We start from the raw sequence: 14,618 nt of genomic DNA, 5'->3' as shown, positions 1-14,618 counted from the left end.
TTAACAAGACTGAACAATGGACGTTGAAAACTACATTCTGGACTCACACACCATTCTTGCAGGGGGCAGGAAATCATCTTTATATTAAAAGCATGAGTGCGTGATTTTATTTATTAAGTTCAATGTAAGCACATAATATAATTGTAAATACATTAAAAATACATGGATGACACAAGAAACTGAAAACAATTACTTCCATTGTGGTCTATTTAAAAATCAAATGACAAAATAGAAGTAGTAATAAAATAAATAATACTAATACTGCCAATAATTAGAGCGGAGCGGCACTGCGCGCTGCACAGCGGCGTGAGACTTGCTCTATGGTACACGGAGGCACAAACCGGAAATGGCACAAAAAATCTCCCCAGTGTGGTAAAAGCCACAATCCATTGTCGTGAAAAGCCGTAAAAAGCCACAAACCAACAGTAGATGAAGGCACAAACCGGAAATGGCACACAGAAAATCTCTGCAATGGGGAAAAAGCCACAAACCGTTGTCGTAAAAAGCCACAAACCGACAGTAACCATAAACATTATAAAGAGAAATAGACGCCTCTTTGGTTGGTGAGGTTCAACAAATGTGGCCGCCATCTTGAAACAGTCATCGTAGTGATTCTATCACAAGGGCGACGGTAGATGAACATAGACATTAAAAAGATTAGTCGACGCCACACTGGTTGCTCAGGTGCAAGAAATGCGGCCACCATCTTGGATCGGTCAACGTAGTGATTCTATCACAAGGCACAGTGACGGTTTGATTTTATAATCTTATTTTCTTTTTTAATCTTTCTAACATAATATGTGTGAAATGCCAAGTCTTCCAATACTTTTGGAGGGCACTGTATCTTAAGCTTATGATGAGTGCAAAATGAGTGTGGTATTATTATTGTTTTGTTTAAGAATGTTTAATTTTCACTGTGTGTGAAATCATAGTCATATCGTACATATATCATATTGATATGACAATATTGTAATATGATACTTTGGCCATATTGTAGGCCAAAAAAGAAAAATGCTTAACAAGGTGGGGGGTCTGGGGGACGCGGAGCTCTCCCAGAAGCTGAAAGGCAATAAATAAATAAATAAAATAATTAAAAGGCGGGGTCAGGTGGGGGAGCTCCCCCAAAACCTGAAAGGCAAAATAAATAAATAAATAAAATTAAAGGTGGGGAGTCTGGTGGGGGGGGGGGGGGGGGGGGGGGGGGGGGGCTCATGCGCCACCAAAGCATTTACTCAAAAAAAGTCTGAGGGACCTAATTGACATGGTGAGATGCTGAAGAGCTTTGCTTGTCATGTCCATGACATATACATATTAATAATGATGATAATAATAACAATGTGTATATGATAACAATGGCCTAAACAATTTATAAATACATTAAGACAGTAAATTAACATTAAAAATGTACTTAATTAACAGGAAATAAAAGGGTTGACTTCTTCTAAAAATTGTTGAGGTCTAAAGTTCTAAAAGGTTTCTGGACTCACACACAATTCCAACTCTTTACACAAGCTTTACTTAATTTATTACCACCCTTGAAAAATCCCAGCTACCTCTTTTGTAAACATGACCCAATCTAGTACCCATGGATCCCCACGGGCAACACGCTTGTTTATTGTTTACAAGTCTGATGGCAAAAGTGGAGGTTGCCATGATGCGACCACCTCTGTCATGTCAATGCGTGTACTTTTGAAGTCTGTCTTCTGATGTTGGCTTAATTATTTATTTTCTTATTTACTTTCATGGAAATTTTTATCTGAATCAAGCCGTCTGTAACGGAGAATTTTTGTTTTCTCACTTATAATGTTCTGTCCCTTTGTTTTGTGCATATTTTACCAAACACCTCATGAGCTTGCTGTCCTCAGTGTAAAAAATATTAAAATAATATAGCAGTTGTGCTATAAGCGGCCTATCAGAAGTAAAGTCATATCTGTCTGCCAGGCAAATCCAAACCATCAGTGGAATGAAGAGATGTCACAGCGTGATAATGTTTGTGGTTTGCCAAATGAAGTTCATGGAAAAGACACATACACTCACAGAGACACACACAAAGAAATGGATACATCACGGTTAGTGCACGCCTCTCCTACACGTTCTCTTCATGGTGATTAATGCCACTCGGAAAGAAGGCAGAGATGGCTGTTGCTAGGATACACAGCAAGGTGAAGTGCAGACAGACGCAGGAGGGCACTGTTTACAAAGCTTGGCATCAGTGTAGATTTTCTCTTTGTTTCATGTTTTCTTCTCCTGAGATTGTATTTTATTTATTTGTTTTTCAGGTGGGGCAGCTTTGAAGAGATCTAGGACGCGCAGCTGTCTTCAGTTTTCCGTTCCCATTCCTCCCACCTGGAACGCAATGGTTGGCAATGGTGAACGGCCCGTGTGAGTGAACTCTATGAACCGCAGATCCAATGGTGAGACAGTGAGCATTTTGTAATCACAGCATGCAGCTATTCTGAGTTTTCTATTTGTGATTTTGTTCTGGATTATAGATATAGTGGATTAAATTAAAGCCATGGTTGCATTCAGATGGCGCTTATAGGTGTTCAGGCTTGTTTTCAGCATTTTAATGTGCAATCAGAGTCTACTATGACATTAATATGTGAACTAGGTTTATGACACTGTAAATTTTTCTGTTAAAAAACAGACTGTATGATTCATTTTGATTTCAACTTTGGCGTCCAACGATTATGAAAATAGCATAATAGAGGTAAAATGCTGGTTTTGCTGCATTTCATGTATGATAAACCCAAGTGGCAGCCTCCGCTGTGTGTGTGCCGGGTGCAGACAGCCACCACAAACAACAACCTCTGCTAGGCTAGAGGGTGGCCACTAACTGCTCTCTGCTGCTCCTTCTGATTTATGTAAGGATTAAACAACGAGCAGCTGTGCATTATACTGTTTGAATGCCCGACGCGGAGTCTAGAACACCACAATGCAAAACGGAGTGGTGTTACTCCGCAAAGTGCATTCAAACCGTATAATGCACGGCTTCGAGTTGTTTAATCCGCTTATACCATGGTCCCACACAGTGAGCTAACACACAAATATTTATTTAACAGAACTTGATAAAAATGTGTGAGTATTTGGGACTATTTTATACCAGTCTCAAGACATTTTGCCGCCGATGCGCTTACCGTGTTTGCGGGCTCGCGCTGCAGCGGGCCACTCACACCGCCCCCCTCTTTGGTTTGTGGGGCTGCGGCCAACTCTGGCAACAGGTCCAGAAACTACGCTCGCTGTTTTGATGCGGAGCGCTCTGGCAGCCCACAAGGATAGAACTGTTCTCTTCTTCTTTCCCGTCTTCAATCTTGTCCAGTTCGTATGATGTTAAATCTTTACACCGTTGCTTTTGCTGTTCTTCTCATTTGCTGTCCTCCTCTTTCCGTCCCTGAAACGTTTTATTTTGATCAAAAGTATTAAAATTCACTTGGAAATCCATGTTTTATCGCATTTCTGTCATTCACCTGTCAAAATACAGTTGATCTGCGCCAACTGATTTGCGCATTGCTATGGTGACGACCAGAGCGGAGTGATTATAGCAAGTGACTTAACTCGCCGAACTACGTGTGCGTATACACGAAAATAATGCACGCCAGTTAGACATGGAATTCTCACTGACCATGGTATAATTTTTAATAACATATCAGTTTAAGCCATATTGTTAATAATTAGGTGCTTGGTCACTTTGACTGACAGCTACTATGCTACGAGTCCAAGGCACCGCTAGCAGAGGCTGCTAGCTGTTATACAAATAATGAATGTTGAATGAATGAATAATGACTTCAATTGTATGAATATTTCATGAGGTGAAAGCTGGAACATACCATTCAACGAGGCGAAATTAAATATTCGTTCCATTGAAAGAATGTAACAACAGTCATTATTTGTTTTATATGACAGATAAAATAGATCCTTGTCATTTGATATTTTTTAAATTTATAAACAACAGAAAAGGGACTTACATTTTGGTGTTCCACTGTGACATGTAGTCCAGTGATGCTGTGCACTGACTTCGGACCTCCATAAAAAAAGACTTTGTGTAGTTCCTCAGTCCAGCCAAAAATCACATCACCGTTTCATGTGAACAGGTCTTCATGCATCCAGACGGCTTACAGTAGAGTGGATTTTGTGTGTATGTGTGTGTGTTACAAGCAGCATCAGTTAGCTCAATCAAATCATCATGTCGTTGCCCCCAAGCGCGCACACACGCAGCCGGGTTGGTCGACTGTGTATGTCCTCAGTGCAGTGAAAAAAAAAATCAGGTCAGAAATTAGTCTAGTTTTTCTTCTTTCTTCCTGCTAACAGCCTCCAGACAGCACAGTGGATTTGTTTTGTGTGTGTGTGTGTGTGAATTAGCAACGTCAGTTAGCTCAATCAAATTATGTCTCAGGAGAGTCGTTGTCCCCCACGTGCACACACACGCGTGTATGTACGTCCTCAGTGCAGAAAAAAAAAAATCACGTCAGAAATGAGCCCAGCTTGTCTTTCTTTCTCCCTGCTAACAGCCTCCAGACAGCACAGTGGATTTGTTTTGTGTGCGCATGCACAATCATGTGCGTGCGTGCACATGTGCATTCACGATCACATGTGCACACGTGCATGAGGACGTGCGTGTGTATGTGTGCAGAGTACAATGGTACCAAACGTATGTAACCAAATTTACACTCTAAATGGAACCAAGCCGCACCCTAAATGCAATGCAACACAAATGGGATGAATTAATCTATGTCATGTGACATACAAAGCACCAATCAAATGACAAGGATCCACTCAGCCGTTATATAATGTGGACTTGACTGTGTTTGTCTTTTCTGAGCATTTTATGATAAGTGTCTGAGATAACTGTGCAGTTGATTGTACTCACGGACTATCTAAGAAGTACAGTTGTATGCAAAAGTTGGGCACCCCTGATAATTTTCATGATTTTCCTTTATAAATCATTGGTTGTCTGGATCAGAAATTTCAGTTAAATATATCATATAGCAGACAAACACAGTGATATTTGAGAAGTGAAATGAAGTTTCTAGTATTTACAGAAATTGTGCAATAATTATTTAAACAAAATTAGGCAGGTGCATAAATTTGGGCACCCCAACAGAAAAAATACATCAATATTTAGTAGATCCTCCTTTTGCAGAAATAACAGCCTCTAAATGCTTCCTATAGCTTCTAATGAGAGTCTGAATTCTGGTTGAAGGTATTTTGGACCATTCTTCTTTACAAAACATCTCCAGTTCAGTGAGGCTTGTTTGTTTCTGAGCATGGACAGCCCGCTTAAAATCACAAAACAAATTTTCAATAATATTCAGGTCTGGGGACTGAGATGGCCATTCCAGAACATTGTACCTGTTCCTCTGCATGAATGCCTTAGTAGATTCTCAGCAGTGTTTAGTGTCATTGTCTTGTTAAAGATCCAGCACCGGTGCAACTTCAACTTTGTCACTGATTCATGAACATTGTTCTCAAGAATCTGCTGATATTGACTGGAATCCATGTGACCCTCAACTTTAACAAGATTCCCAGTACCTGCACTGGCCACACAGCCCCACAGCATGATGGAACCACCTCCAAATTTTACTGTAGGTAGCAAGTGTTTTTCTTGGATTGCTGTGTCCTTTTTTAGCCATGCATACTGCCTCTTGTTATGGCCAAATAACTCAATTTTAGTTTCACCAGTCCACAGCACCTTATTCAAAAATGAAACTGGCTTGTCCAAATGTGCTTTAACATACCTAAAGTGATTCTGTGTGTGGCGTGTATGCAGAAAAGGCTTCCTCTGCATTACAGCATCATACAGCATCTCTTTGTGCAAAGTGCACTGTATAGTTAAACGATGCACAGAGACACTATCTGCAGCAAGATCTTTGGAGCAGGTCTGTAGGTTGACTATGACTGTTCTCACCATCCTTCATTTCAGTTTATCTGAGATTTTTCTTGGCCTGCCACCTCGGGCCTTAACTTTTTTATTTTTTATTTTTCAAGATGGTGCTGCTGACGCAGCTGCCTGTTACTTCAGCTCTGGCCCCTCTTTTCCTACTTTCGCTATTTTTAATACTTTTTAATAGTGCTTATTTGTCTTTATTTGCAGTGGGTGGTACCCTGTGCAAGTATGCACACGGGAATCCCACTTTTGTTACTCTTGTGATTATTTTCATGCTGCTGTCGGTACTTTTTGAGGCAGCACGGGGAAATCCCTTTGTTTCCAGCTCCAGACGTCCTTGTTTATAGCTGGGATCAGCTGCTTGGATTCACCTGTATAAGGAGGTCAAGGGTCATTGAGCTTACCAAACCAATTTTATGTTCCAATAATTAGTGCTAAATGTATTCAAATCAATAAAATGACAAGGGTGCCCAAATTTATGCACCTGCCCAATTTTGTTTAAATAATTATTACACTTTTTGTAAATACTAGAAACTTCATTTCACTTCTCAAATATCAGTGTGTTTGTCTGCATTTAACTGGAATTTGTGATCTAGACAGTGGTTGCTTGAAGCTGCAGAATCCAAGGAAAAACACAGGGACCAACCACCTCAAGGCCTATGTAGAACTAACATCACTTCACTTTCAGTTCACTAATATTTAAAATTGAAGATTCTGGATTTAAAACAGTTCTACACTTGATTGAAAGTAAATCCAATGAAGTTTCGAAAGTCAATGAGTAATCATGTTACATGATTTCAATTAAAATTGGGGTTAAAATAAGTATGATTATGGTGTTTTTGCTATAATCAAGCAGCATGAGGTGATGGCAAGGCATGTGCTCATCCTTAACTGTCAGCTTCTTTTGAAAGCTCTCCATCCATCTCTTTGGGATGCTATATAAAGCAGTGCTTTGAAGCCTTTGAATAGCCTGTTAAATAGGGAGATGTGAGCAAGGATGTGAGCTGAAAGGGTGATAGAACAAGGATGAATTTTCTTTTTGCTTCACCATAACCATAACAGCCTTGCATAATATGTGGGCCCACAGGACATCAAAGGCCAGTGTTGGACAGACGAGGAGTCAGATGGGGAGAATGAGTCAGAGCAGTTCTTATACGGCATTCAGGTACAGCAGCTGTTTCATAAAGTCAAATCTAATCTACCATATGTGTCACTTAATGTTCTTTGTGGATGCACTGCTTTTACTGTTTCTCAATGAGTGCTTTCTTCTACTAATGCCACTCCACGTTCTCTATTCTTCACTGGTTTTATCATATTTAAATTACTGTGCAGACGTTTGGGGCAATACTTATAAATGTACACTACACTCACTATCAATACTACAAAAAACAGAACCATAAGGATATTTCATAATGCCAGTTACAAAGAACATACAACTTCACTATTCAATTCACTTTACAAATTCAATGACCTGGTTCATCTACAAACAACACAAATGATGTATAAAGCAGCAAATAATCTAGTTCCTAGGAATATTCAAAAATTGTTTTTTTTTTTTTTTTAGCAGAGATGGGGATTATAATCTGAGGGGGGAGTATAAACTAAAACATCTATGGGTTCGTACAACATTACACAGTTTTGTATATCAATATGTGGAGTGAAGCTGTGGAATGGTCGTGCTGCGTCTTCAGCTCAGAGCAGAACCTGAGCATAGCCCTGCTAAACGCAAGGTCAGTGGCGAAATGTTTCTTTTAAATGACTCCTTCACCTCCTGCAAACTGGATATTATGTGTGTGACGGAGACATGGATCCATGCTGGTGACCATATGCTGTTTTCTGAACTCCTTCCTCCTGATTGTTTGTTCTTTAGCTCGCCCCGCTCTACAGTCAGCATAGCCTCTGTGTTTAAATTCAAACTTCAGTGCAGTTTGTCCCAGCCTGCAATGAGTCGCTGCAGCTTTTTTAACTGAACCTGTCATTCCCCGTCCTTTGCGCCGTTGTCTATCATCCACCGAAATATAATAAGGACTTTGTAAATGAGTTTGCGGACTTTCTGTCCAGGATTGTGGTGAAATACGATCATATTTTCATCTCTGGTGATTTTAATATACATGTCTGCTGTGAATACCATCCTCTGGTCAAGGACTTTTTAAACCTGATTGAGTCCTTTAATTTTACCCAGTGCGTATCTGGCCGACTCATGAAAAGCGGCATATTTTAGATCTTGTGTTGTCTTGTGGTTTATTTGTCTCTATTAAGGAAATCTGTGCAGCTCTGTGTATTTCCGATCATCTACCTGTGTTGTTCACTTTGACGCTTCCCTGTTCGGCGGATTAATCACCTGCCCCCAAGTGCCTCCGGCGCGCTATTAACCCTTCGACTGCCACACAGTTTTCTGCTATTTTACTGATTCTTTTTGTGCACACTTGATGGAAAATGGGGTCTCAGTGCCGAAGAGATTGTGTCTGTCTTTAACACCACATGCACGGAGATCTTGGACTGTGTCGCTCCACTTAGGCCAAGGCACTCTAAACCATGCTCATAGCCATGGTTAAATGAGTCAATGCGCACGCTCAGACGTGCATGTAGACTCGCTGAGAGAAAATGGAAAAAAGATCATCTCATTGTATCTCGACAAATTCTTCCTGGCTGTATGTTTGCTTATCAGAAAGCTGTCAAAGCAACCTATTTCTCTACTTGAGTCAGAAATAACTGGCATAAGGCTCAGGTCCTGTTCAGCGTCTTGAACTGTCTTATTAATCCCAGTGATGTCTCCCCTCTTGTGCCAACACCTACACTTTGTAACAATTTATTAGAATTGTTTTTTTTTTTTTTATCACAAAAGTGTCTGCCCTCAGACCAGATCATTCAGGCATTAGGCCCATCACAGAGTCTGATTTTTCTCTGTGCTCTGCTGCCCTTGATCAGTTCAAACATTTGTCCTCCCAACTTTCTGGGGTAGTCAGTCATCGGCGTCCTACAAACTGTTCTTTAGACATCATTCCTCCTCGTCTCTTCAGATAAGTTTTTGATTCAGTGGGAGCCACTATTTTGTTGCTGGTTAACACCAGACTTATCTCTGGCTGCATGCCTTCAGCTTTTAAACATGCTGTGGTGAAACCTTTATTTAAAAAGAAAAATGGTGATCCTTCCATCCTTTCAAATTTTATGCCTATATCTCAACTCCCCTTTTTATCCATGGTGTTGGAGAGAGCGGTCTACATCCAGTTGTAGTCGTTTATAGCCCAGCATGACATTTATGAAAAGTTTCAGTCTGGCTTCAAACCCACACATAGCACCAAAACTGCTCCACTGAGAGTTTTTTAATGATTTGATTTTAGCTGCTTTTAGACTTGTTAGCCTCTTTTGACACAGTGGACCACGTGATTCTGCTGTGTCGTCTCGAGCAGTGTGTGGGCATTACAGGTGCTGCTCTCACCTGGTTTAGTTCTTACCTCTCAGAGCGGCTTTTCTGTGCAGCTGGGCCACTGTTCTTCAGATGTGGCCCCACTGACCTGTGGAGTCCCTCAAGGATCCATTCTAGGTCCTATTGTTATGTGTTCTGCATTTGGTTTGACAAATAGTGGCTGTACAAATGTGGGACTGAGTTTCAATAAATGTAACAGCACGGTAATAGAACGCAGATTCATGTAAACATTGATCATACCCACATTTTTTTTTTTTTGCCTCCTTGCTCTCGGTCGAGACGGTTGCATTTTTCTCTTCTCCCTCCCTCCTTATCTTTCCTGCTTCTGTGGCATGTTGTCTGTGAGGCTGTCAGCTTTGCTCTTCTGGAAACAGTAAAAATGGATCTGTTAAAGCGGTCTCTGAATGCAATTGACACTATTTTTTCTACAAGACATTTGGGAGCGGAGGACCCGACCTGTCCTGCCGGGACACATGTGATGGGTTACGTGATGGACACTTGGAGGAAATGGCAGGTCATGTGCCTTTACACGCTGTCTGTGGAGGACATCGAAGATGTGTATATATTTGGCATGGTGGTGACCGGGTTCCTGCTGTGTGGAGCGGGCATAGCGCTGGTTTACCGGAAAATTAAGAAAGTGGAAGCGGCAATAATTGGCCCGTCCAGGCTGCCCCACATGATTGATTCGATTGGAAGGGCAGTGTCAGCTCAGTCGGCGGGTGTTAACCGCGCATTGGAAACCGTCTCTGGTAGGATCGCTGCACTGGAAGACCGCATTGATTTTCAGTAATGACCACATCTCCTCTCCTAATTCAGATGTATTGGAAGCCACTTGTCTCAGACTGTGGAATCTTTCAGGCGTCTGCTAATCTGGATTTTCATTCGGCTTCCCAAAACACAGCTGCACTTCAAGGCCGCTGTGATAAAAACCTCCTGGAGAAGAACAACGCTCATGCCTCACCCCCCCGGTCTTCCCCCGCCCTCAGCTTCTCCAGCTCTGACATTGACTGTGGACAGTGGACTGTTCAGGGCTGGGCCCTTCCTCCCTCCAGAACGGATGAGCAAGGCTGTTGATGGTGCCTAAAGGCGGCCTCCGGGTGTTCTGTCTGATAACTGGACACTTACAAATCTCGGTCATCGTTTCTTGTCCTGTTGTTATGTGTGATCATTGTTCATTGTGCTGATGGGTTTTTTCCTGCATTGCTGCTGCATGATTCAATGCAGCAGCAATGAAGGTTTTTCTTTCCCAAGTCTTACCTTGTGTGTGCTTTTTATATGTGTTTATGTACCGGGCCGGCTTATGTGTGTTGTTGTGTGTGTCGTTTGTCGTCATGAGGCCGGTCTTGGTTTGCTCAGCCCTACTGTTGACCTAATGCAGGACATACATCTGGAGCTGGTCCCCGGGCGCCTAAAGGTGACTTCTGCTCTTAACTGGCAATTAGGATGGGTTAAATGCAGTAATCACATTTCATTGTGCAGAGAACATGTGCATATGACAATAAAATTATTTTGAATCCTTTGAATCCTTGAATCCTTGAATTGATTTCCATGTATGATTGGTTGCCAGATGCTAACCAAGATGGCGGCACTCTGGCAACAGGCAGCAATAAGCCGATCACACCGGTCCTCCATCTAGTGAGTAAATAGAAATTGATGGGTTAGACCTTACTTATGCATTGTGCCTGAGGCAACTTTGTTGTGATTTGGCACTATGTAAATAAAATAAATTAAATTAAATCTAATTAAATGATTTCCTACTACTTTTTAGTCTTTATTTTATGTTGTATTTTATTTGTTTTATTGCCTGTTGTAATTTTATTGTTATTTTTAATTCATTTATTTTCGATTGGGGGTAACTTGGTGCCCATTTTTTAAAATATGTACAGCACTTTGGTCGACTGCTGTCATTTTAAACATGCTTTTGAAAAAAAGGTTGAGTTGCGTTGACGTTTTTTTTTTGTTTTGTCTTTTTTTAATGATTTTCTTGCTTTTCTATGTTTGCTGTTGTTCTTCTTTATTTGTTTTGTTTTTCATGTCTGAAATAAAACCTTCATTCATTCATTCATTCATTCATGAGAGAACAATGTTTGAAACAGTTTTCAAAATACTCTGGATCATCGTTTCCACTTCAAAATTTATAGAACTGGTAAAAGGTTTTGGCACTATCCCCACCCACACGATGTGTCTGTTGTTTAATTCTTATTTTAGTTTCTTGCTTTGCTGTATATTTTGTCTTGAATTTGCTCACATGGTGGGTATCATGTTTTTTTTTGTTTTTTTTATCAGGGCAGAGTGCTCAGAGCTGAGAACTTTTCCAAGGTAGCCACAGTAAATATGAAACAGTGTTGAGTACAGCACTGCTGTTTTTTGTGTTTTCTTGTTTCCCACTTCAGCCTTAATTGTCAGTCACATGGATCATCGTGCAAATCCTTCCTTTCATATTCTTTACTGTCAGATTGTCATGCTATAGTTTTATACACTGTGACACCTTAATCTGATAGATATCTTGTTTTATCCTTATCTTCCATATCTCATGATTGAAATGTAAATCTAGTCTTGGTGTTAAGCTCTTTTCTCTGAGCCAGAGAAGATGAAAGCACCTTGCTGAAGATAGGGAAGAAAGCGTTTGAGGCTGTCTTGAAGGCTGGACACTGCCATGATATGCATGGACTATCATCATTATCGCTTCTTGAAAATAGACGTTGTGGAAGCATCAAATAGGTAATGGCAGCTGAGAACAATGCACTGACCGCTGGCCAATAAAGTAATTGGTGGAAAGTATGGACATTTTCTGAATAATTTCATTTTCTATTACTACAGTTGTGCTCAAACGTTTACATACCCTGGCTTAATTTTGGATATTTTGGTCATTTTTCAGAGAATATGAATGATAACACAAAAAACTTTTATTCACTCATGGTTAGTGGTTGTGTGAAGCCTTTTATTGTCAAACAACTGTGTTTACTCTTTTTAAAATCATAATGACAACAGAAACTACCCAAATGACCCTCACCAAAAGTTTGCATACCCCTGTTCTTAATACTGTGTGTTACCCCCTTTAACATCAGTGACAGCTTGGAGTCTTTTGGGGTAGTTGTGGATGAGGCTCTCTGATGGTAAAGCTGCCACTGAATATTTCTTGGACTTTATTTGCATCAATTACAAAGAAATACATCAATTATGAAGAAATGGGGGAGGTGATGGTCTGGTGGTTAAGCGTTGGACTTCAGACCAGAGGATCCTCAGTTCAAACTCCAGCCTGTTCATAATACCATGTATTGCCCCCTTTAACATCAATGACAACTTGGAGCCTTTTGTGGTAGTTGTGGATGAGGCTGTTTATCAATCAATCAATCAATCAATCAAACTTTATTTGTATAGCCCTTTACAACAGTGACTACTGAACCAAAGTGCTTCACATAAATGCATAAACTCAACAACAAATGAACAACCACAATAAAACTATGTACTAAAAGCAACTCTGAACAAATAGGCTTTTAGTTTAGCTTTGAACAGAGAAAGAGTACTTATCGAGCGCAACTCAAAGGGCAATGAGTTCCAAAGTCTAGGCCCAGCCACTGCAAATGATCGGTCTCCCCACTGTTTGCTCTTAGTCCTGGGGACCTCCAGCTGGTGTTGACTGGAGGACCGCAAAGTTCTTGTTGGTGTGTGTACAGCTTTATGTTCTCTAATGGTAAAGCTGCCCATTCTTCTTGGCAAAAGCCTCCAGTTCCTGTAAATTCCTGGGCTGTCTTGGAGGAACTGCACATTTGAGATCTCCCCAGAGTGGCCCAATGATATTGAGGTTAGGAGACTGAGATGGCCACTCCAGAACCTTCACTTTATTCTGCTGTAGCCAATGACAGGTCAACTTGGCCTTGTGTTTTGGATTGTTGTCATGTTGGAACATCCAGGTATGTCCCATGCGCATCTTCTGGGCTGATGAGTGCAAATTTCCCTCCAGTATTTTCTGATAATGTGGTGCATTAATCCTGCCATCAATTTTGACCAAGTTCCCTGTGCCTTTGTAGCTCACACATTCCCAAAACATCAGCGATCCACCTCCGTGCTTCACAGTAGGAATAGTGTATCTTTCATCATAGGCCTTTTTGACTCCTCTCCAAATGTAATGTTTATGGTTATGGCTAAAAAGTTCAGTTTTGGTCTCATCACTCCAAATGACTTTGTTCTCTGTACTGTTTGGCATATTGTAAACTGGATACTTTGTGGCATTTGTGTAATGGCTTTCTCCTAGCAACTTGACCATGCAGCCCCTTTTTTTCTTCAAGTGCCTCCTTATTGTGCATCTTGAAACAGCCACACCACTTTTTTTTCAGAGCCCTGTATTTCAGCTGAAGTTATTTGTGGATTGTTCTTTGGATCCAAAAACAATTTTCCTGGCAGTTGTTGCTGAAATTTTTGTTGATCTACCTGACTGTGGTTTGGTTCCAATAGCATTCTCAGTCACTTGAATATCTTTTTATGTCCCTTTGCTGTTTTATACAGTTCAATTACCTTTTCTTTGACAATACTTTTGCTTTCCCTATGACTCAGAAACCAGAAATCTCAGTACAGCACTGGATGAAAGATGCAATGTTCTGTCAGGAGCCCAGAAACTCACTGACTTTTATACACACACACACACACACACACACACACACACACACACACACACACACACACACACACACACACACACACACACACACACACACACACACACACACACACACACACACACACACACACACACACACACACACACACCTGTTACAAGCAAACAGATCCCAGGTGAGGATGGTTACCTTTTGTAGCCATTCAAACCTGTTTGCGTCAAGTTGTGAGCATTTTATCAGACAAAAATCACCATGGTATGTAAACATTTGATGAGGATAATTTGGTTAGTAGCTTGTCATTATGATTTAAAAAGCGTAAACACAGTTGTTTGACAATAATGACTTCACACAACCACTAACCATGAGTAAAAAAAAAAGTTTTTGCGTTATCACTCATACTGTTATGTGGGCCGCTGAAGAGGAGGTACTGCTGGCCCACCACCACCAGAGGGCGCCCTGCTTGGAGTGCGGGCTCCAAGCACGAGAGGGCGCCGGACCCTGAAGAAGTGACAGCTGTCATTCATCCCCTGCACCAGCTGTCACTCGTTCATCATCAGCATCACCATCTTAAAAGCCGGATCGGAACTCCACCTCCTCGCCGAGAAATCGACTACCGTGAGGTAATTTTCTCTGCTGACTTTAACACAGTGTTTAGGATTCTGACCTTTTGTTGCAGCCGGTATCCTGTGGT

At 41.0% G+C, this 14,618-nt stretch overlaps 1 protein-coding gene across 7 annotated transcripts in view; it reads left to right on the top strand.

Moving 5' to 3' along the window:
• The window catches only part of parp6a (poly (ADP-ribose) polymerase family, member 6a), an 85,146-nt gene that overhangs the window by 1,301 nt on the left and 69,227 nt on the right, over positions 1-14,618 (top strand). For 5 of the 7 annotated variants that reach the window (XM_034186472.1, XM_034186461.1, XM_034186454.1 and 2 more), the window contains exons 3-4: positions 2,280-2,414; positions 6,972-7,049. In XM_034186472.1, the coding sequence (XP_034042363.1) occupies positions 2,412-2,414; positions 6,972-7,049 (81 nt within the window). In that variant the 5' untranslated portion in view covers positions 2,280-2,411. The remainder of the gene's footprint in view (positions 1-2,279; positions 2,415-6,971; positions 7,050-14,618) is intronic. The other 2 variants (XM_034186467.1, XM_034186440.1) reach the window with 1 other exon arrangement.

Source organism: Thalassophryne amazonica, chromosome 2 (assembly GCF_902500255.1).
Source record: "Thalassophryne amazonica chromosome 2, fThaAma1.1, whole genome shotgun sequence".
NCBI classification, from domain to species: domain Eukaryota; kingdom Metazoa; phylum Chordata; class Actinopteri; order Batrachoidiformes; family Batrachoididae; genus Thalassophryne; species Thalassophryne amazonica.
The sequence above is the reverse complement of the archived record's forward strand: the minus strand, read 5'-3'. Positions and strand labels throughout refer to the sequence as shown.